Here is a 23,948-nt window from a genome sequence, read left to right as displayed (position 1 = left end):
GCAGTCCTGTATTTTGTATAAGTGAATTTCCACAGTTTCAATCTGTTTGAAATATTCTCCTTTATTGACCTGCTTTCACAGTACTGTTGGTTATTTGACAGTAAAATACTATACTTGGGATGTCGTTAGAAACCACAAGTATCTTTTACTATTAATTTATAACTCTATTTTGGTAAATAAAAAATGTGAGACAGCTTTGTATTATATGTAACAGTTTGAATTAAGTATTCTTGTAAAATAACGACCATTAAATTGTTATTAATACTTCTTGAGATGCATTCATACGAACTAACGAAAACAAAAAAACTAATGTGAAAATTGGAAAAGACGTTATTGGAACTTCATTAGACATTGCAATGTACAATTTCGTATTCACACTAGAGTGTGTTTTACTAGTTAATGTGAGAGGAATTTATGAATTATGTAGTTTTATTCTCACATAGGCCTAAGTACGTGGAAATTGTTAGGGTTGGGTTCGAAAGAAACGTTATGTGTACAGAAATGATTAACAATATACAAGAAACGTTGTCAATAGAAGAGCGGACAAGAAATACTTTTCGGAGAACGTACACTTGTGAGCTGTCTCTTTGTAAGGTCGGAAATATGTATGTTCAAAACGTGATGTCAAGCAAACATTACTTAAGAAGACTTGTTTCTTGACTGGCAAGCTATAAATACTCCTGAAGACAGATTTATTCAAGAAACGACTCAATGATTAGTTCTGTAAACACGTTATTTTCTTTTTCTTAGATTAAAATGATGAAGGAATGAATTTACGAAACACGAAGGATAATAATTACATCGCATACTGTTTCCTAATTCCGAACAACTTGAGAAATTACAAAGAACTTTGACAGAAGTTCTATAAAAACAACGAAAAGTTATCATCAATAGCTAATTAAGAATCATGAAGTCGAAGATTATCAGTTGTTCAAGTTAAGGAACTACCTTATACTTCAGTGTTGCAACATTACAATTTTATTAATATGTACGAATAAAAAAAACGGTGTAATTGTCAACGGAGAATTTGAGAGCAAGTTGAAAATTAAATTCTGCCATGAATTCTCCTGGAAACTAACAAAACTGTCTTCCTAACAGAAGACAATATCTAACTACACACAAATATTTACATAATACTTCAACATCGACCTATACTCCCAAATATCAACTTTATCATACAGACACATGAGAGCAACCATAAAACAACACCATACTAAAACACTAATAAACGAACATTGATACAACATGTAACATAGTCTATACATTTCACATCTTATAATTCAAAATTGTAAACGATTTTTCACTCACACTGATAAAATTAACAAATTATACCAATTTTGCATGATCAATCACAAACAAAAGTCAAAATAAATGTAAAAATGTAAGTGAAAGCTAGTAACACATATTTTAGATGGTTTTACTTTGTGACTTTAACTTTTAACTTTTGTTTTTATTGATATTTGATATTCACTATGCTCATGCACATTGAAAATGAGGTTAACATAATGGATAATGTAAGAATGTATCTGATGATGTCGCAGGAGCGATGAAAACGTTAATTCAAACAGGAAATATGTAATATAAACGAACTACTCCTTGAATATTTGTATGATAAATCATAGATTGAAAATAATAACACCATTTAATTGAACTTACTACGACTTGTCTGAAAAAATCCTCAAAGTGAACTGTACAAAAAATAATAACAAAACTGGGTTAAGACATCTTGTGTGGTAAAGTAGGTACCTATGTATCAAAGAGTGGACAATTCTATATGTTACAGGTAAGGCATAGATGATTCCTAATCGAAATAGTTGAGCATAGTTCCTCGTACTATGTTCAAACTCGCTACCATGCACTTTAATGTATACCTTCTGTTAAGAAAATATCAAGAGGAAGTGTTAATTTCACATATTTTGATATCAGTAAAATATGAAAATTTGAAAACTGTTTGCACTAATACTTACTGCTGCTTTAAAGCAGTGATCGGTTTTTATACCTTCAGTCGTTCTACAGTAACCGCAACAAACCCATCTATGATCCGTTCCTGAAATCTGTAGAGTAGAAAAACGAAACAAGACCTGTGCAAGTGGTATGTGCGAGGGCTAGGGCCAATGACCGCTCTGGGGGAGGTATTGTTTGAACGAAGCTAGCAATCGCTTGCAGGGATTGAATCATTTCTATCTGAACTCTAATCTACCTTCTACCACGAGCATCTTACCCCTTAGCGGCCTCGAGCTGATGCTGCCCGCAATACACTTCTGTACAAATGGACTCCGACCCATATGCGTGAAGTTACTCCACAGATTCCTGGGACGGACCATAGCTCATTCATCTGGTACGCTAAACGTCAACCAAGCAGGGTTGAGAAGTCGCTTTCTACTTGTACGAAATGTACTATAGTCCGGATCAGCTTACTTAATATCCCAACGGTGAAACCTAACCAGTTTTTCCCTATTACTACATATGCTAGTGCATTATAGTGATTTTCTAAATGCCACATGGAATTTTCTTTTACCAACTTTGTTTCCAATTTCGAGTCCTGACAAATACGACAACTGGCAGTTGTTTTCCCTACGCTAGCGTTCCTGCGGTGTGTCCTTGAGTACAGTATCCATCCACTTAATGAATTTCTGTTGCCACTGCAGCTGAGAACAGTACCACCTAAATACACGTCACAACAACAATCTGCCAATCAGAATAAAATTGTCAGCTTCATCGCTCATAGACTTTTACAAAGGTGAGACATTTGCACTTAAGTTTCCCATTACTTGTTTCACATGCCAAAAACGGTGGCGCGGCCTATAACATGAGATTTCATCATACATTCATATTAGATTTATTCTTATGTGATACTATACTGAAATTAGTTATTTTCTTCATATATACGAATCTAATTTCGATCTTTAATTGAAGATTAAATTATACGTTATAACAGGAACTACTTCTCGATCCAGTAGTTTCTTTAATAACATGAGTTAAACGTTAGGCAGAACATAAAATCCTATTTGAAAATTCACGTAAAAGTCAGTTTGAAGTTTGTATGTGATGACCAGACAGCGGATTTTCGGTCCCGAAACTGAACGTTAGGAGTACTTCGTTGCAGGGACGACATTGAACACATTGCTACGCTCCGTACACCAAGGGAAGTGAAGTCTTGTTGCTCTGTAGGGACCGAGAATCTGCTGTATGGTGATGATATACGTAAGCATATTGCATCTGCAACAAACTTTTATTTTGAAAATCTGTACATTCACTTACATAGCATCTAGTTTTCTTCCGAAACTGAAAATTCTATTATCGCGTTTTACTGTATAACAGGATTTTAAGTAGATGTAAAGTGTATTTGTGTGTCAATTCTCTTAGCCCATTTATGAAATTTAAGGGATTTAAATTGTAGGTATTTTAAGAGAGAAGTAATCATCTCTTTGGTGAAAGCAACGAATTCTGTAATAACGAAGACTATATTTCTAACAATGCTCATTGGGATTGCATTGTCTGCTGCATATAGTTTGGTATTATTTACATCATAAATGACAGCTGTGAACAGTATGGAATGAAGATAAATCCAACAAGACTAAGATCATGGTCATAGGAAGAAAAATAAAGAAGGTAAACTTGCGAATTCTAAATGAGGCAGTAGAGCAAGTGGACAGATTCATATACATGGGGTGTACTATAAGCAGTAACATGAGCTGCGGCCGAGAAGTCAAAATGAGAATAGCAATGGCAAAGGAAGTTTTTAATAGAAAAAAGAGCATCTTCTGCGGACCTCTGGAAAGAACTAAGGAAGAGACTAATGAAGTGCTTTGTTTGGAGTGTAGCATTGTATGGGGCAGAAACACGAACATTACGACGAAGTGAAGAGAAGCGACTAGAAGCATTTGAAATGTGGATATGGAGAAGGATGGAGTATGTGAAGTGGACAAACAAAATAAGAAACGTAGCTGTGTTGGAGAGAGTGAATGAAGAAAGAATGATGCTGAAACTGATCAGAAAGAGGAAAAGGAATTAGCTGGGTCACTGATTGATAAGAAACTGCCTTATGAAGGATGCACTGGAAGGAATGGTAAACGAGTTTGAGGTAGAAGAAGATATCAGATGATAGACAACATTAAGACATTTAGATCGTATTAGGAGACAGAGAAAAGCAAAAAATAGGAAAGACTGGAGAATGCTGGGTTTGCAGTGAAAGACCTGTCCTTGGGCAGAACACTATGAATGAAAATGAATTAATTACATCATACCATTATGATAGCATTATCCAAATAATGCATAATCAATACACTTCTCATGTACTGTGTATTATTTAAAATGTTATTTAGGTCTACACATTACACATGTCCGTTGAAGTTCTTTTGGGTTTGTGTTTTTGATGTGACAGTAATAGGGTCACACCTTTTGATTTCATGAATAAATGAAGTTTTAAGTATAATTTGTTTCTTTTGTTTACGATGTATATATCTAATGCGCTAGGATACATCTTTATTTGTTATTTGTGTTGAGATAAATAGTGTTGCCTATTGTAACACAGACTTCTGAAAACATTAAATGCCGTACAATCTACTTTTGTTCGCTTTTTCTGTATTATTAATATTACAGATATGCTGTATTTTGTGCTATGTAGTTAACCTACTTATCATGTATACACACTGGTACACAACCTCTGTTTCTGGACCGTTGATCTCGAACCGCCAGACATCTTCGCTGTTGCCAAATCTAAACATCTCTCTCACTCTCTCATGGTGGTAGTATAGATGGAATTTCGCGTGAGCCGTTCGTTCGTTCACCCAATACTGTATGTCAATGCCAAAGATGTCGACCCCTTGCTCAGTCTGACCTTCCTGTGAACGGGAAGTGAGTGCGCGACATGTCTCTGGTTCGAATCCCGACACGAATGTGATGTAAACTGTGTTGATTATTACGATTTTGATTCATTATTTACTGAAATGTAATATAAGATACTGTTTGGTTCCTTACAAACCACTGTTTTATATTTCTTTGTATATGTGTAATTCTCGTATATTCTAGCCGAATAAGGAAGCAGAACCGTTATTCTTTAAACGACTGCAGAAATTTAATCCTTCTCCTTACGATATCCACGAATTTGTATTTCACTTAGGCCCAAATGTTTTTATAAATACAAGAACATTCATGAAATATATCATCGTTGTTCTTGCAATAACTCGTATGTGACATATTTATCGATTTTCAGATTTTTGCTGTATTAAATAGCTTAAATAGTAATACAGCAAATAATAAAATCTCCTGTATGTAATTATATTTATTTGTTTCGAAATGCAAGAATTCACAGTTTCTATGTACGGATCCCATAGGATGAATAAGTGTATTTTCTCTTCCTACTGAAAAATTTTACATTTTGCACGTAGGAATTATTACAGGAACACGACGATTTGTAGAAATAAGAACTTTTATGTGCTCATATTTATTGAGCTCTTGAATGTGTGAAACAAAACGGCAATTCTATACTTAGGTACGGCAGTAGAAATTAATTTCTGGAGAAAATTGGCAATAATGAAATCTGTGAGTTAGTAGAAGTAAATCCAAATACAGAGCTTGTTAAGTTAGATAATTGAAGAGTGTGATCCCAAAACGTATTAAATCCATTTTTATGAGAGGACTGGGTTAGTTGTTTTTCTTATGCACAGACCAACGGACTGAGATTCCAAGTGTCATACACGTCACAAAATTTGAGACAAGGATTGGCGTTCTTTTGGAAGAAGAGAAGCTTAAGATATAATGTTAAAGGTCTCAAACAAAATGATATATTATAATATATGCATAAATCATAAAAATCGCCACATGGACTTAGCGAGTTTTGGGGTCACACTTCAGTTATATTCAACAAAACAACTGCAGTGATACGGGCAGTTTGGAAGACGGACAGGAAGATTTTTGTAATAGACATTTCTGAAAGATAGAAGAGGAGACTGTAGCTTATATATAAAGTATTCGAAATTCATTGACTGAGCGGAGTATAGAACAGTTGTTTGACAGAGAAGGTAGGAAAGTAACTTTGTAATGAGAAATATTGGGTTAAGGTTTATGTGAATACATTGTGAACCCGCATATGTTAATCTTCGCTGAGATTACACGGGACCAAGATATGATTTATTCGAAAATAGTACCTCTTCATTTACCTCGTGACTGGGAAAATAAGAGTATATTATAAATCTTATTACAAAAGCAAATCTGATATATATCGAGTGGTCTATACCGTCGTAGTTCCTGCAATAACTCCTATGTGACATTTATCGATTTTAAGATTTTTGCTCTATTAAATAACTTAAATAGTGATATAGGAAATAATAAAATCTCCTATATGTAATTATATTTCTTTCTTTCGAAAATTCACAATCTCCTATGTACGGCTGCCTTAGAATGAATAAATGTGTTCTTTCTTCCTACTGAAAAATTTTATATTTTGCACATAGGAATTAATTGCAGTAAGAACGAGGATATGTATATGTGCGTATGTTTGAAAATTTCATAATCCTGAATATGGACACTACAGATTTGCTATTATGATAAACGTTTATTTATCGATACCTAAATTCATATAGAGTAGTTGCAGATAATGTGGCCCGTTGCAGTTGAAATGTCTGCATTTCATGATTATCAGATGAAAATGTATGATAGATAATCATTTTTCACTTGTCTCTAATAGTTTTCAGCGGTAAAAATGTTGAATATTCGTTTTATGATAGTCACATGGCTCCTGACCGCATTTTATTTTGAACTCGCATTGTATCACTCAACGCAGGATCTTCTAATTTACTGTTAGTCTTGTTTCAGGAGGCCCACCGTGGAGGTGGGTATTGCACAAACCATTTAAATTTTAAATAGCCTATTTAAATAGCAGTAAATCCACAACGAGAACACATCATACGCTTCAATGCACACATACACATAATAGGCCTATTATCACGTCAAACTTTTTCTTCTCCCCAAATACTAACATGAGTCGACTTTTACATAAGTTCATCGTATGTACACACTGATTACGAATCCAAAACGACCAACATCAAATGTATCAATATGTATGAACGCTGAACTTATTCCACACGTACATAATATAAGTCAAGAATCACCTGATGAACAATCATATATAGAAGATTCCAAGAAAACAAATTGTATTATATACAAAACATACATTATTACAACACTGTAAATTTTAATTACAACATCAGTAATACTTGCATAATATCACGTCGAATCTGTGTCACATAGACATAAGTACAAACATTTTACATTCTTTTATCAATTCTTAACAAATTTTTTATATGCAATAGTGGCATTCAACAAACACAAAATATGTAACATGAGTTCTACGTATTTTACATTTATATTTTTACATTTTCGGCAAGTTGGCGAAACTATACACAAATCAGTGAAATTGAACACATTTCTCACAACAATATCAGATTCTTATTACATATTATATAACTCATGATTAATTATTTAAATCTTTGTTATGTTTATCACTGTGAATACTCTATTGGACTTAGGGGAGAGTTGGGTAGTATCGGACATCGGGTAATATCGGACAGTGAGTTTCTTTCATATATCACCAGATGATAGTACCTGAATGGCATGGTTACGTTTCTGTGATGTCGCATACAGAAACGTAACCAAGTTATTCAGGAACTACGATCTGGTGATAAATGAAAGAAACGCACTGTCCGATAATACCCAACTCTCCCCTAAGTTTTAGATATCGTTATAACATTTGAATATCTGATGATGGCGTATAGGCGAAAACTTTCATATATTTTCTTCAGTAAGATCTATTAGCAAATAATAATTTGCAACAAATGATAAAACATATGATTGAGAAACTTTAAATAAGTTTATAATCTTGAACTGATTTATCTGAAAAATAAAAAAAATGAATTGTAAGATACAGTATTTATTTTCTGCCTGAAAATGGAGAGTAATTGTTATATAGAATAGGATTCCCAACTTTCACAGTTGTAGTCTGCATCTACCATAGCTATTCAATTTGAACGAATATTCGTAATCATCATCATCGTCATCATCATAATCATCATGCGATTATTTTCTACGGTGTATTAAAGTCCACAAAACTTGTCTCACAATTACTTGAAATTTTAATGTATTATCAGCGGCTATATGGAGTGCTTTGTTTCCGCGTTTTCCAAGAAAGTAATTATTTTAAATCATACAAAAATTTACAGTGGACGCAGGATTGTTCATATAGGGTAAAGGTTGGTAAAATTGTGATAGTTCTTTTTGAGAATTTATTACAATTTTACTGAGCGAGAGAAAGATCGTCAACGTATTAAGGGAATGTTCGTGGAAAAGTTGCTGCACAAAACCGGTCCTTCCCTCACTTAGTAAAATTGTAATAAATTCTCAAAAAGAACTATCACAATATTACTTGTATCACAGTATTACCAACCTTTACCCTATGTCACATACATTAAACAAACATAGTTGATAAACGAGAATACACAAATATTAAGCAGTGCTTAATTATATAAGTTTTTGCCTTAAATGATTAAGAAAGACTTGTAAAAGCATTTGATACAGTAAAAATACCTGTACTATTTAAAACACTTAGGATCAAAGGAAATCGAAGTCAGTTATTACTTATTACATAATAGAACTGTACGGAACTACAAACAAAAATAAACTGAATAATAATAATAATAATAATAATAATAATAATAATAATAATAATAGTAATAATAATAATAATAATAATAATAATAATAATAATGTCAGATTTAAAACAAATCGTTAGAGGAGAAAGACAATATTGCACATTGTCACCTGAAGTAAGTATGTGCACAAGGCAACTACATTATAAATAGAATTGAATGATTTTGGTTTAAGTATTTTAGCCTCGATATCTAAAGCCAGAGTTTTAGATCAATAATATATAAGAAGTAAAATATTAGTAGATAATTAAACATTAGAAAAAGTAAATACTGTAGACATAACTATTTAGAGTGCCAATAATTATATGATAACGTGAAAAAACTTTTCAAACTAAAATAATCGAATATCAATAAATATTGGGCATCAAATCAAATTTTCAAACCTAAAAGAGTTCAAAATAAGAACTTTTTCAGTTCCGACTTTGCCATGAGTATGATAGCGAAATCTGAATAATTCGAAAACAAGATTTCACGAGATTATGTATCGCAGAGATGAATTTTTTGGGCAAACAACTGAGTTCATTTTGTGAGACTATTAAGAAATGAAGAAATTTTGCAAAAATTAAAAATTATATCTATTTTAAAAATAATAAAAATTGGATGCAACATATTTTAAGAATGGATGAAAAGAGAATCGCACTACACATTTTGAATTACCGACCTGAAGAAGAAGTAGACTAAGAAGACCGTTAAAACTTTAACTTACGATTTCATTTTATGTGCCGAAACTGACAACTAAGTGTAGAAACGTAAAGGGTGAAGAAGAAGAACAGTAACAATCCGAAAACTATACGTTCTTAAAAGAGTTAAATATATAACACGCTGAACTGAAATACAATTCCTCTTCTAAGCGAAACTTTACGTTCAATCACATATTTTGCACAGAGCAAGTAATCTCGTATTTTACTAATCGGTATTTATTCATGTTACTCAAATTCCCCTAAATATTTGTGAAGTGTGTGAAGTCCGACAGTCTGTGGATTCCAATAGCGCATCCCCTCCCCCCCGCGAACAGTAACAAGAGGTTATTTATCTTCATTTCTTTCGACCATAGATCGTGGGCCGTTACCCGGAGGACGGTTGCAGAACTACATTAGTCAATTTCGTAATATTTTGTCTTCAAATTGTCAAGTATACAGGGTGAACCTTAAGTAATGTCATTAACTTCAGGGGTTAATCTTTGAGATACAGTATTTCAAACTAAAAAGTTAAATACAATTTTGCTTCTTTTTGGAGATAATTATTGTTTTATATGAAATATTTCCTTTCGTGTTTTCGGAAAGCCATTGATTTAATTCCCAATATGCCCAGTCAATTTAAGGGGTTAAGTACAACTTACAGCAGTAAAATTTTGGAAATGTTCAATTTTTTCCCCTCCATTACTGTATCTTGTACAATAATGAAAATTAGTATGTGTAAAACACTGTCCTTCTGCTATATGAAAAAAAAAATTACGATTTAAAAAAATTATTTACATTTTTGTTTTCAAAATTCAGTTCACTGTGCAGTGATGAAGTGTTTCCCACATAACCAAAAAACTATCCAACATTCTGTGATGAAATATTTTGTGTGTATTTATGCATGTCATATCTACAATATGATGCAAGATCACTTCCCTACCTTTGATAGATTGTCTGATAAAAAATAAATTCATCTAAAATGGTCAGATACCAGTACTTTCTTGTAACACAAAATAAAAATAAATAGGATTTATTGAGGAATGTAGTTGAAATAGCATGATATTGTAAATATGAGTTTCAGCAATAAAATAAAAGAGAGAGAACATGAAAAAGTTAACAAGTTTGTAAGTTATGAGGGAAACTCTTCATCACTGCACAGTAAACTGCCACCATTATAATTTTGAAAAAAAAAAAAGAAAAAAAAATAGATATAATTTTTTTAATCGTAAAAATATTTTTTTCATATAGCAGAAGGATAGTATTTCACACATACCAATTTTCATTATTGTAGAAGATACAGTAATGGAGGAAAAAAATGTTGAATATTTACAAAAATTTTACTGCTGTAAGCTATACCTAACCCCTTAAGAGACCAGTGTACTATGATAACAAATTATTGAAAGAATTTTAGATTTGTGCTTTACATGTTCAGAAATTTAATCCGAATAAATGTAACTTTTCGTTGCGCAAAGAAATTTTACAATGTCACATTTGTTTGGCTCAAATTTCTGTACATTTAAAGGACAAAACTGAAATTCTTTCAGTCATTTATTATCATAATACACTGCTCTCTTAAACTGACTGGGCATATTGGGAATTGAATCAATGGCTTTCCCAAAACACGCTATGAAACATTTCACATAAAACAATTCTTATCTCGAAAAGGAAGCAAAAACGAGCAAAATTGAATTAAACTTAGACAATACATACAGTTCATACTGTATCTTTTATAGAAAATTGTTTTTCATTCTTTTTATATATATATCTTATTCCCAAATGCAGCATACTTTAATTTATAATTTTTATGTCTACACTAGGAATGATATAGTCTGTCGTTACTTACTAGTTTATTTCGTGATATTATTTATTTATTCGAATGACAGGTACATAGATAACTTATCTTTGACCTAAACACAACCTCAAGATTAAAACAATTAACTTGATACAGCTTAAAATTAAATATAATAAAGGAACTAAACAAAAACCTTAAAGTAGGCCTACTAAAAACTAAGAACTAAACAGAGGCATGAGGCTTCTCTCTTCCCAGTATCTGGCACATTCTGCTATTATTAAACCTGGGATTTTTTATTTTATTACCTGTTGTCTTCCTTTATTATTTTGATTTAATCGTCCTTGTTTCTATATAGTTTTCTTGGTCTTGTCATGTTCGATTTTTTTGTGCAAGTCAAAATCGGTTCGCTGTTCTACTTTTGTTGATAGCGCGTGTTCTTCTGAACTAAGCGATCCGAAGTTATGGTGTGAGCAATGGAATGAATTTATCTTACCGTCCACTGCACTCAGTGTTTATACATTGTCCTCTGATGTCTCATCGGTGGCCCTGCGTCATGCCGAACCCATAACCAAGGAGGCCCACATTTGTGAGATGTCTAATGTACGACTAAATGAAATGCTTTCCCTATCCGCAGTGGTGTAAGTCGGATAAAAAGGAGGTTAAACAGAATGAAAGAAGTCTGAGTCATTATATAAAATCTTTTGTTTTCTACTCATTCTAAGTTACATGATTTTTCCAAATGAACTCTAAATGTATTTTTAATCCCTATATCTAGTAGAAACTGTGTGTATCGTTACATAACAATTCATTTTATGTTGGACTTACTGAACTACAAAATATTAGGCCCGCGTGTTATGTGTATGTAGTCTTCGCTTATTATTCAGATTCCACAGACGTATTTTTTTGCTGTTATTCATACTCGCTTTAACAACTCTGGTCATATCGCGAATTAATTTTTTTAGTGAAATCCGAAAGCCCTTGTACTATTGTTAAGACTGATTCATTGTTGTGAACTAGATGGTGTCTGTATATTTATTACTGATTTGTTATGGATATGATTTTGGTAATGAATGAAGCCTGTCATATTCAGATTGTTATGGCCGGTATTTATTGACATTTGCCTTACGGTTGAGGGAAAACTCTGAAAAACCTCAACCAGGAAATTCAACCCGATTGGGAATCGAACCCGGGCTCTCTACGTAAGAGACCAGCAATTGTTTAATTTTATCGCGTCCCTAGCGTTTGTTTATTTTTATCATTACCCTAGCATTTGTTTCTTTGTTTGCCAACATTTCAAACTGCACTGGTCTGGACATAAAAAAAAATTACAAACCACTCCAGTCGATGCACAGCACTTTCAAATATGACTCGCATTGGCATTCAAGAACAAGAATTAATAAAGATCACTGGTCATAGCTATGCATCTTCCCTGAAATCCTATTTACGAATAAATGAAGAGCACCATTCGGAAATCCTGAATAAGTTGAGGAATACACCATGTACATCAACGAGTTCCACTTTTTAAGCACACGTTCAATATAACATCAACTGAACCACCAACCACTAAAACATTCAAATTTGAAAATTGTACTTTCAATAATTGTTTCTTTTAAAATGATTCATGTTTATGTTTTATTTCATCATTCTTAATTGAAACTTTTCTTATTTCATCATTCCTAATTATAACTTTTCAAACACTTGTTTATTATATTTAGGTCATGTTATAGCTTCTGCTGTGTGATATTATGGATAGTCACGTATCAGAGATTGTTTAATGCTAAGATTTATTGAAAATCATCTGTCAAGTGAGGTTGATTAATCCGGATAATTGAAGTGGAATGCAACGTTTTAATAAAAGTGATACTGAATCAACAAACCCTTCTTGAATAGTAACCTCCACAGAATTCAATGAAGATTCTATAGTTGGCATAACTGATAACAAAAAAACAGCTAATCATAACACACTATTGCCATCTAGCGGAATACAATAGTACAATAATACATTTGAAGACAGTTCAGTATATTCGTAAATCAATATTTTATTGTATTAGAGTAACTTACTTTATTTCTTACACTCTTTATATACTTTCTTCTAATCGTGTAATAGTCAATTAAATCCCACTCGAGTTTTGATTTTCTCTAGATAAATCAAAACCTCTAGTGAGATTACTGTTGATAACTTCATTTTAACCCTTGTTTTCTACGGTTTTAGTAAATGGCGCTTGGCCACTATGGTTCTGAACCCTTCAATTCAGAGTAGCTCTAGTGTAAATCAAGCTTTGTACCAGAGAAATGCTGTAAAGAAATCAGATGTCATTCCAGGAAGAGGAGTAAACGATCTTGTACGTAAATATAGTAAGTAACGTTAGATGTATTAGACGCAGATTTAAATGTTTCTCGTGGCATGCTTGATATGGGCGAGCTTTCCACGTGGTGGATTTAAAGTCGGATCTGTTGCCCCGTTATTTTAAATACCAGATTGTTTGCTGTCTAGAGAGCGGTGTGTTTGGTTGCATACATTTACGGGGCGACAAGAAGCCAGGAGTCTTCAGCCGAATCGTGTAAGCAAGTTTCACCGAACGCAAACGCTGTAGCTGAGAGTGACAACTTAAGCAAATGAAATTTTATATACATTTTCCTTTGCTATTTCTAATACTGATGTTATTACCATCATTACCACTATTCTGCCATGCTACTATTGCATTATTGTTACTAAATAACTCCCGAAAAGACAAAGTATATGATTATGTCTCGTGACTAGAATATTGTACGAAATGGAAATATAAAAATAGATTTATCCTTCGAAGAGGTGGAGAAATTCAGGTATCTTGGAGCAACAGTAACAAATATAAATGACACTCGGGAGGAAATTAAACGCAGAATAAATATGGGAAATGCCTGTTATTATTCGGTTGAGAAACTTTTATCATTAATCTGCTGTCAAAAAATCTGAAAGTTAGAATTTATAAAATTGTTATATTACCGGTTGTTCTATATAGTTGTGAAACTTGGATTCTCACTTTGAGGCAAGGACAGAGATTAGGGGTGTTTGAGAATAAAGTTCTTAGGAAAATATTTGGGGCTAAGAGGGATGAAGTTACAGGAGAATGGAGAAAGTTACACAACACAGAACTGCACGCATTGTATTCTTCACCTGACATAATTAGGAACATTAAATCCAGGCGTTAGAGATGGGCATGGCATGTGGCACTTATGTGCGAATCCAGAAATGCTTATAGAGTGTTAGTTGGGAGGCCGGAGGGAAAAAGACTTTGGGGAGCCCGAGACGTAGATGGGAGAATAATATTAAAATGAATTTGAGGGAGGTGGGATATGATGATAGAGACTGGATTAATCTTGAATAGGATAGGAACCAATGGCAGGCTTGTGTGAGGGCGGCAATGAACCTCCGGGTTCCTTAAAAGCCATTTGTAAGTAAGTATTACTACTGTGTTACCGCTACTAAATTTCCTTACTTACTTACTACAATTGGCTTTTAGAGAACCCGAAGGTTCATTTGCCGCCATCGGTCCATATCATGAGCAAGATTAATCCAGTCCTTACCATCATATCCCACCTCTCTCAAATCCATTTTAGTACTATCCTCCCATCTACGTCTCAGCTCTCCAAAGGTCTTTTTTCCTCAGGTCTCCCAACTAACACTCTATACGCATTTGTGGATTCACCCATACGTGCTCAGCCCATCTCAAACGTCTGGGTTTAATGTTCATAATCATGTCAGGTGAAGAATACAATGCGTGCAGTCTTCGTTCTGTAATTTTCTCCATTCTCCTGTAAATTCATCCCTCTTATCCTGAAATATTTTCCTAAGAATCTTATTCTCAAACACCCTTAGGCTTTGTTCCTTTCCCAAAGTGAGAGTCCAAGTCTCACAGCCGTACAGAACAACCGGTAATATAACTGTTTTATAAATTCTAACTTTCAGATTTTTTGACAGCAGACTAGACGAGAAAAGCTTCGCAACCGAATATAGCAGACATTTCCCATATTTATTCTGCGTTTAATTTCCTCTCGTGTGTCATTTATATTTGTTACTGTTGCTCCAAGTTATTTTAATTTTTCCACGTCTTGAAAGGGTAAATTTCCAATTTTTATATTTCCATTTCGTACTATGTTCTGGTCACGAGAGAGAATCATATACTTTTTTTTTTTTCGGAACTTACTTCCAAAACTATTTCATTACTTGACAATTTTTGCTAGCACAACTATAAGTATTATTATCAGTACTACTGGGTGTTCAGTTCAAAATGTGTCTTGGCTCGCTGTATGCCGTCATGTGGCTAGCTGATGAGCCTAGAGAATTCAGTCTTCCTACACTTCCGCAGCTCAGGTGTATAATCTAAGAGGCAGAGAAGTTGGCTAGCAAGTACGGCGTTCATTCTGAAGAGTATGTACCGATACGTGCGGTAACGCCGGTAGTGGCAGGAATGTGAACTGTTTGGAAATACGTACTGTCGGGATATGGGGAGAGGGTAAAGACGATTACTTACGTATTTGTTGACATTAACTTCGACGGTCAACATGGACACAGAGCATTTGATTTGTGTTGTGGCATGTTACCGTACGCAACCGATGATAACAAATACCCTGCGTACGACTTGCCGGCGCAAAACACAGTTCGAAAAAGGTTATGGTAGCACACAGACCGTACAGACCGCCATCTATTGCTACGACGTTCAAGTTATACCGTATACGTTCTCAAGTTCAGATTGAAGAACGCCTTAAATAATAGGCAACTTCTCTAACATATAAGCTGAAACTCGCTTCAAATCGGTGACCCAACAACAGTGACGTCATGACACACTTTGAAATGAACACCCAGTATTGTTACTTCTGCTATGACTACGATTTTAGTAAGTTATTTATCGATGATGATTATGATGATGATGATGACGAGGACTTTTTATATATATATTACTTGATGTAGAAATTGTGGTGATAATGAATAGGTCTGTATGTATGTGACTCTGTAATGGAATTTTATATACACAATAACTGAGGTAATAATTATTACCTTTATTTTTTTCGAAATAAAAAGTCATGCACTTAAGTTTGAAAAACACCACCTTTTGGAAAACTGTACTTAAAAAAAATAAAAGTGTATTAATTACATACGCCGCGAAATTTAAAGAGGCCATTTAAACTTCTTATCTTTAGACATCCCCCACACAATATATAATTGTATTAAAGCGCAAGTTTTGTACTTTTTTTAAAAACACAAAATAACAAAATCGTGTCCACACCTGTGGAGTAACGGTTACCGTGTCTGGCCGCGAAACCAGGTGGTCCGGGTTCGAATCCCGGTCGGATCAAGTTACCTGGTTGAGGTTTTTTCCGGGGGTTTCCTCAACCCAATATAAGGAAATGCTGGGTAACTATCGGTGCTGGATCCCGGATTCATTTCACCGACATTATCACCTTCATTTCATTCAGGCGCTAAATAACCTAAGATGTAGATATAGCGTCATAAAATAACCCACTAAAAAGATCGAATTTTTTACCCCTATTCACTACCCAGTCAAGTACTGAATTCCTAACCATTAGAGTTGGGTACTAATTTGCCTACAGTTTCGTAGATTCTACATAGACAGACATTTTTAATTAAATAGAAAACTTGAACGAGGGACTGGCCGAAAATATAACCTGAAGCCCTGTCGTTCAGGAGCAGTTTTCTGCATATATCGCAAATCTACAACATCTCAGCCTTATCTTTGCGCGTTCTGAAGGAATCCATAGTAAGTATTTTATCCCATTTAAAGATTCATTTCCGAGTTTGAACGTTTAAATCTGGAACCGGATAGTGAACACTTGGCCACCGAGCACGACAACATAATTTACTAGATAGGCCTATGTTCAGAACTGAATTCGATCTCACAATCCAACATTCGGTCGAGCTTGGGGAGTTATGTTCATGCGCTGCTCCTCGAAGAAAATACTTAAAACAGGTCACGAGTATTGTATCCACATTCCATCCTTGATGACATTCTTTACTCAATATATACATTGGTTTGAAGACAATTATTTTATGCCGAGAATGGAACGAGAAAGACTTGCAGAAAAAGTAATAGGCAGCTGGTTTCCCCCTCTAAAATTCCAGAGATTCTGCCATGGATCAGACTCTGGTAAATTTGATGAGAAACAGTCAGTGGATGATGATGGTGATGACAGTGATATTTATTTCAAAACTAAAACCGGGAGGCAATAAATAATGTTATCCTTATTTCCAAATATAGTAACATAGAGATGAGGAGCATAATATCAATGTTAGACAACTCCATTTTTTTGCGATTTCGAGATATCGATTGTTTCTCATAGAATTTTGTGTGCTGAATGCGATTCTGGAACTGTTTAGGTTCAAAAACGGACAGAACGGAGCGAAAATAGCACTTAGTTGTGCGCTTTACAATCAAAATGAGACAACTCCACTGTGGCTTGGTTTCAAATTGAGACAATTTCTTCAGTAGCCAATGAAAAGCTCACATTCGTACCATCTTTTCCCATCTCTCATCGCGAATCCAACATGGCTGACTATATAACCGGTTTGTGAATGAATAAGTACTGTTTTACGTAAGTTTGCTTTGAAACCGAGTTAGAAGTAACTTAGATTCAAAAGTAGACAATTCCACATTAAATATGACTTTGTTTGGTTTCAATAACAGACAACTCTAGTTTAAATATAGCTTCATTTGACTTCAATAACAGACAACTCTAGTTTAAATATAGCTTCATTTGATTTTGCAGTGTAGGCTTTCACGGCCGGAGTCTATAGATGTAGATTCATTTTCCGGGCTGAGAGGCCGTGGTCTATTAGTTGATTTTATACCAGACGTTTCGTCTGCAACTGCGGCAGACATCTTCAGTGGAGTGGTATCCGAGGTCGCAAGACTCTTCTCGGCGTACCTGAGGCAACTGATCCTGTGTCTCGAAATCGAAAAATCGAAAAATCGAAGGAGAATTGGGAGGAAAATTTAAAAGGTACGCAAAACGCGTCCTTGCAAGGGGTTGGGGGCTGTACAAAACTAAATATGTGAGCTCCAAGCCTGTTGGCCACTAGTCTCACTCCGGGTTACGCTGCTCCCCTGAAGGAGCTCTAGAAAATTTTGAAGGGGAAGCCGAAATTGGACGTAACCTCTTAGCCGTAAGCACCATGGATTTACTTTACTTTTAGTTTCCATGTAGTCTACCATAAGGCCACTCTTATCCGGAATTAGCAGGTTTAGAGGAGTCTATATTGAAGGGGTGGTTGGACTGATCCATTACATGGGGTATACTATGTTAAAATGGCAATATTTTTGTAGATAAACGATTAAAATATTATACAAAATAATGGGTATTAATGGAAAAAATATGTAAAGAAAATAGCAAAGGAAATAAACATTATTTTACATTAATAATGAGGATTTATGACCAAAATTAAATGAAAATGCCTAAAAAAATGACCGAATAAAACAAAAGATGCTCTTATGAGTTGAAACAGGCAAAAATTGCAAAAAATGCCCTAATAAATATGTCTTAAAACACTCAGTTTACCACATAACATATAAATACTAAAGCAGCAATGTTTTTGGCTTACTAGAAAAAAGATGCAATTTCATCAAAATTGTAGCTCTACATATGATATACATAACTATAACACCCGAAGGAGCAAAATCTCGTGCTGGGGTGCAGTTGAGTTACAATACCTGTTCAATATGAAATAAAAAGCAAGACATAATGTAATACAAAGTGGAAATAATACAGGGACATCATTTTATTTTTACTAACATTTCTAATATTAACCTGCCTATACCTTTGGCTTAAAGGTTGTGAACCGGAAACACCATTTGCTAACCCCTTCCACGACTGGAGTTCGATGATACTGGCGTAAGATACAAACAAATCACTTTACTAGTTATAGGAGGGTTGAAAAGTAGTTCATCCATTTACGTAAAGTAGGAAATATCGCGATTTTGAGTTTGATAATTTTCATTAGGTTTTTGTTTAATCAAAATACAGTACTGTATTAACAATAAGCGTTTTTACTTTCGTCCATTCGGACGTATTCATTATGCAGTGTATATTATACTGTCTACAGCACATTAGCGTACAATATAGAGAATGAAGTTAAATTGAAAAATAATCATAATAGGCCTATGGATATTTAAACACATATTTGAAAATGATGGCCGTTCATTTCTATACAGGTTTCAGTTCTTTTGTGCTTATTATCGCACTATAGATTATTGCATCTAATTCCAATTACCAGTTTCGTCTTTCGTACTAGTAACTCATGTTGAAATAATTCTGTACCTACTCTATAAAAGTGTACCTTACGTACTGTAAATTTAATCTTCAGTTCTGCCCGATCCGAAAAGATAAAATTACTCAGACATGCTATTTACTGTCCGTCCAAGTGGTTTTGTCGCAGGGTCGTAGAAAGGGGGGAAATCACGTGACAGTTAATTACTTAACGAGGCCTTTTTATTTAAGTTATTTTTAACAGTTGTATAATACTACGTAGACGTCCAATTCCTAACAGAAATTAATGTTTTCAGAAAAGAGCTGAGACATCCCTGCCACAAAGGGACGGGCAGAAGTGGGTGGGGGAAACCGGGATGCGACATAAGCAAACGGACGACAGTACCTGTGCGAGAATATGATTCAATATTGAAAGCAAACATATTTCTGGAACGTACTATACTCACTAACTCAGTACTGTTTGTGTTTACTATGGCCGTAAGGTGACTTTGACTGTATACGCTTGGTTCTGTGTGAAGAACGGTTGAAAGTTTACTAGTAGAGGGGGTGGGTATAAAGTACATTCAATAACTCAGTTACAATGAAAATTGAAGTAAAAATAAAATGATGTCCCTGTACGAGAGAACATATATGTAATACATACAAATTCAGACAGAAACAACAAAAGGTTAAGAATGAAAGTACGATATATATTATATAAAATACAATGTAAAAAAGTTAACAAAATGAAAGACAAGGATAGTCAACCTCAGTAAACAGAAAAATAAATAATATTGGATCATAAAATACAATTAATGTATAGGCCTACTACCTATGTATGTTTAACGAGTTTATGTTGTTATTACTCCAATTGTATGTATGTATGTATTTATTCACAATGCAAATGGTAAATATCCGGTAGCAGTGGTAGTAAATTACACTCAATAATGACAATTAATAATAAACACAATTAATAATAAATTAATAGTAATACTAATAGTAATAATTAATACTAATAATAATAATAATAATAATAATAATAATAATAATAAATAATAACAATAGTATAATAAAATTAACAAGGAGCATCCTAAATTAAATGAAGCACGATCACTTAAAATAACATTTAAAGTAAATCTAATTTCTATCTTAACCTCAAGTTCGAACTACAATCCACGAGTATGATATGTTCATACATGAACAAGTACCTTTGAGCACTACACTCATTTCGCCGACAACTCACTCACTGCACTGGAACTACGACACATTTCACTGATACTATCCTGATTTCACTAACACTTCAAAAACATTTCACTGTTCAAATACTTTGCTCTACCATAATAAACTATAAAACTTCACTGACACAAACACACTTCTTCACTGATACAACACTTCTAATAACAAAACATCAATTACATCCTTTAAATAGTGTGCATATTAGGCTATATTGCCGTCTATTAGTAAAGTCCTTAAGCCTATTTTTAAACACATTTTTGGTTATTGGTAAAGTCTTTAGTAAGTCTGCAGATAAAGCATTTCAGTTCTTGATAGTACGATTGTGAAAAGAAAACTTTCCAGTGTCCGTCCTCTGTCTTCTTTCCCTCAATTTATGTGAGTGGTCGTTCCTTGAAGAGTAATATGGCGGCTGCAACCTATTTTTTTATTCCCTTTTCCCTGGAGAAACTTCTCTGTAGATTGTTCTGTTTTGTAATATTTATTACCCTTTCGTCATGGCTTATCTGTTTATTAAATAGCAAAAGCTTTAAGCAATGCATAGATTATATCATTTTAATACTAGCAGGAAGCAAGTTTCAAATCATAGATATCGATAATGAGGTAAACATGAAAGTATCCTTTTTATATTATTGTTATTATTATTATTGTTATTATTAGACTATTATTATTATTATTATTATTATTATTATTATTATTATTATTATATGTCAAAATCCGTATATAACTTTATTATTAATTTATGTCATAAAAGGAAATGTCCTTATGGAATTAATCTTTAGGGGAGACTGTTGTACCTTCAGCATCGTGTACCTTTGAACATTTTTTGTTTTTTTTAATTTTTGCTGCTACCTAGAGAACTCAAACTGAAGTAGATTGTAGAGAAAGCCGCTAAGTAGCTCTGGTCGTAGTTTGTTTGATTTACTGCAAAGTGTGAGTTCTGTGGACAAAAGAAGTTTTTTTAGTACCAAAAGTTAACATTTCGTTCATTGATATTATGTTTTCTAACACAAAACCAGATTGTGTTTGTTAATATGTTTCAAGTTCTATGTGTTCCCTATCATCTGGTGAGTAATATATTTTAATTTCCATGATTTATTCGAATCTCTAGTTTTGGGAGCCATATTTGTTTAAGAGTGCACCCTCTTGTACCTTGAATATAAACCATGTTGTACCATGGAACATGTTCCAAGGCACATGATACTGTCGGTTTTTTGTTTTTCTTTTGTTTTAAGATCTTGTCACGAAATAAGTCTGGAGTTAAATAGGCCCCCAATTGATCCGGATGCCTTGAAGAAAGCTGTTGAAGCAGTTATTGCTCCTCCAGGAAATAAAATCTCAATCAGAGAAGTCTGCTTTGGTTTATGATTGCAGATATATTTTAAATATGATTGTCAGTTTTTACAGCTTATATTCCCACATATATTTCATATGTTCCAACCTAAAAAAGGGTATGTTCCAAGGTACATGAACCTCTTGTACCTTTGAACACATTACATATCCCTTCATTTTATTTTTTCCATCTTTAACAGATCTGTAAAACAGGAAAATACATCAGGAAGTTGTAAAGGAATCTTTAATAATTATTTCAAGAATTTTTTCATTTAAAAAATTTCATTTCCCAAAATTAAAAAAAAAAATAAAATGTGAATAGTACATTATGCAACGAGCCTATAATGAAGGTAATTAAGAAGTGAGTATGGATATTTATGAAACGAGCGCAAGCGAGTTTCATAATTTTCATACGAGCTTCTTAATTACCGTTATAGGCGAGTTTCATACGACTTTTTATGCTCGACCATATTTCTAACTTGATATTATTAATTTTATTGTATCTGACCTGGAGCAATGTCCCGTATGTTGTGAGATGTGCGCAGACGCGAAAGTATTGATTTTTTCCGAGGAACAGATGTGCACATTGACCTTGCTAGGCCATAAGAACCTACAGAGATAACATTGAAATAAAATTAGACATTGAAAAACGAGATGACAAATTGAATTTATTTGAATATTATTTACAATTAACGCTAATTATTATAGTAACAGAACATAACCTTCTGCGACAGTATTGGATTTCCAGCCTCCGTGACTTTTCGCTAATTCTCTTTCGATTGCATATCCGAGAATAATCGATACTTGCGGTTTTATAACGGTAGAAAGCTGACCTGTCATTGGCTGAACAGTTGTAACCTGAATCGTCATTGGCTGAAAGACCTGACCTTTAATGAGTAGGTGTACTTTAATGACATACATTAAAGGTCTGCTACCAGATGTATAATTACTACATTTCGGCATGGTAGAGCATAAAAGTATTTAAAGATACAACAGTCTTCCCTATTATAGTGAGAGAAATTTAGACCTTATCACGTTCTTTAACATTTTAGTCATACATTCGTTGTAATAAAAAGTGTTTCAATCCTCTGTCAATGATTTACTCTAAATCTATGTGGATTTTTCTAATCCAACACTATACGGACACTCGGGGATACGTCCATAAGATGGAATCGTAATGACTTGGATTTTCATCACAGACAACGCAAACTATCACATTGATAACGAACATACAATTCATGTCCTAACTGAATTTCAATCTATGATCATGGCTTACACTCAGTGCCGGAGCTGTGCCACAAGTGCTACATGCACATGCGTATTAATAAATACGAATTCTGAAGACCAAAAATAAGATTACTTCATCTCTCGTGAATCTTTGGCTCTGCTGCAACGAAGTACATGAGACCGTGTTTTTGACACACGCTGTATCTGAAGCACGCGGTCCGTGACGCGCGACTGTCTGCAATGCATCAGGTAACAAGGTATGCGCGCCACTTCCGTTACTGCGGTGCATCCAGTCGCTGCACCTTTCCCACAAAGAAATGCACTCCAGACATGTAGAGTGCACAGCTGTTGATAGCAATTTTGTCGGTTGTTGTGAAGCTAATGATGATGATAATAATAATAATAATAATAATAATAATAATAATAATAATTTATTTATTTGTTTATTTATTTATTATTAACTAGCCGTACCCGTGCGCTCCGCTGCATCCGTTAGAAATAAATATAAAGTAATTACATAATTAAAATAGGACATTTGATTCAGGGAACATTCGTGTTTGATAGAAGGATAAATCGTTTAATATGTTACTTAATTTAAATTGTATTTAAAATATTAAAATGCGATCATTTTGATCCAGAGACCACTCATTTGGTGCAATGACAATTCCTTTAACATGTTTCTTAATTGTTATTACCAATTATTTTTGGAAAAGCGAAAATTAACAGAAAAATTTTGGCTAC

At 33.9% G+C, this 23,948-nt stretch overlaps 1 protein-coding gene across 3 annotated transcripts in view; it reads left to right on the top strand.

The window, feature by feature from the left end:
- The window catches only part of Zip48C (Zinc/iron regulated transporter-related protein 48C), a 403,382-nt gene that overhangs the window by 147,415 nt on the left and 232,019 nt on the right, over positions 1-23,948 (top strand). The window contains exon 6 of one of the 3 annotated variants that reach the window (XM_069845973.1): positions 21,884-22,161. The exons of the other annotated variants lie outside the window; for them this stretch is intronic. Coding sequence (XP_069702074.1) covers positions 21,884-22,016 — 133 coding nt within the window. The 3' untranslated portion in view covers positions 22,017-22,161. Of the gene's footprint in view, positions 1-21,883; positions 22,162-23,948 lie in introns of those variants that run through there. 3 annotated transcript variants of the gene reach the window in all.

Source organism: Periplaneta americana, chromosome 14 (assembly GCF_040183065.1).
Source record: "Periplaneta americana isolate PAMFEO1 chromosome 14, P.americana_PAMFEO1_priV1, whole genome shotgun sequence".
In the NCBI taxonomy this organism is placed as follows: domain Eukaryota; kingdom Metazoa; phylum Arthropoda; class Insecta; order Blattodea; family Blattidae; genus Periplaneta; species Periplaneta americana.
Note: the sequence above shows the minus strand (reverse complement) of the source record. Positions and strands in the feature narration are given on the sequence as shown.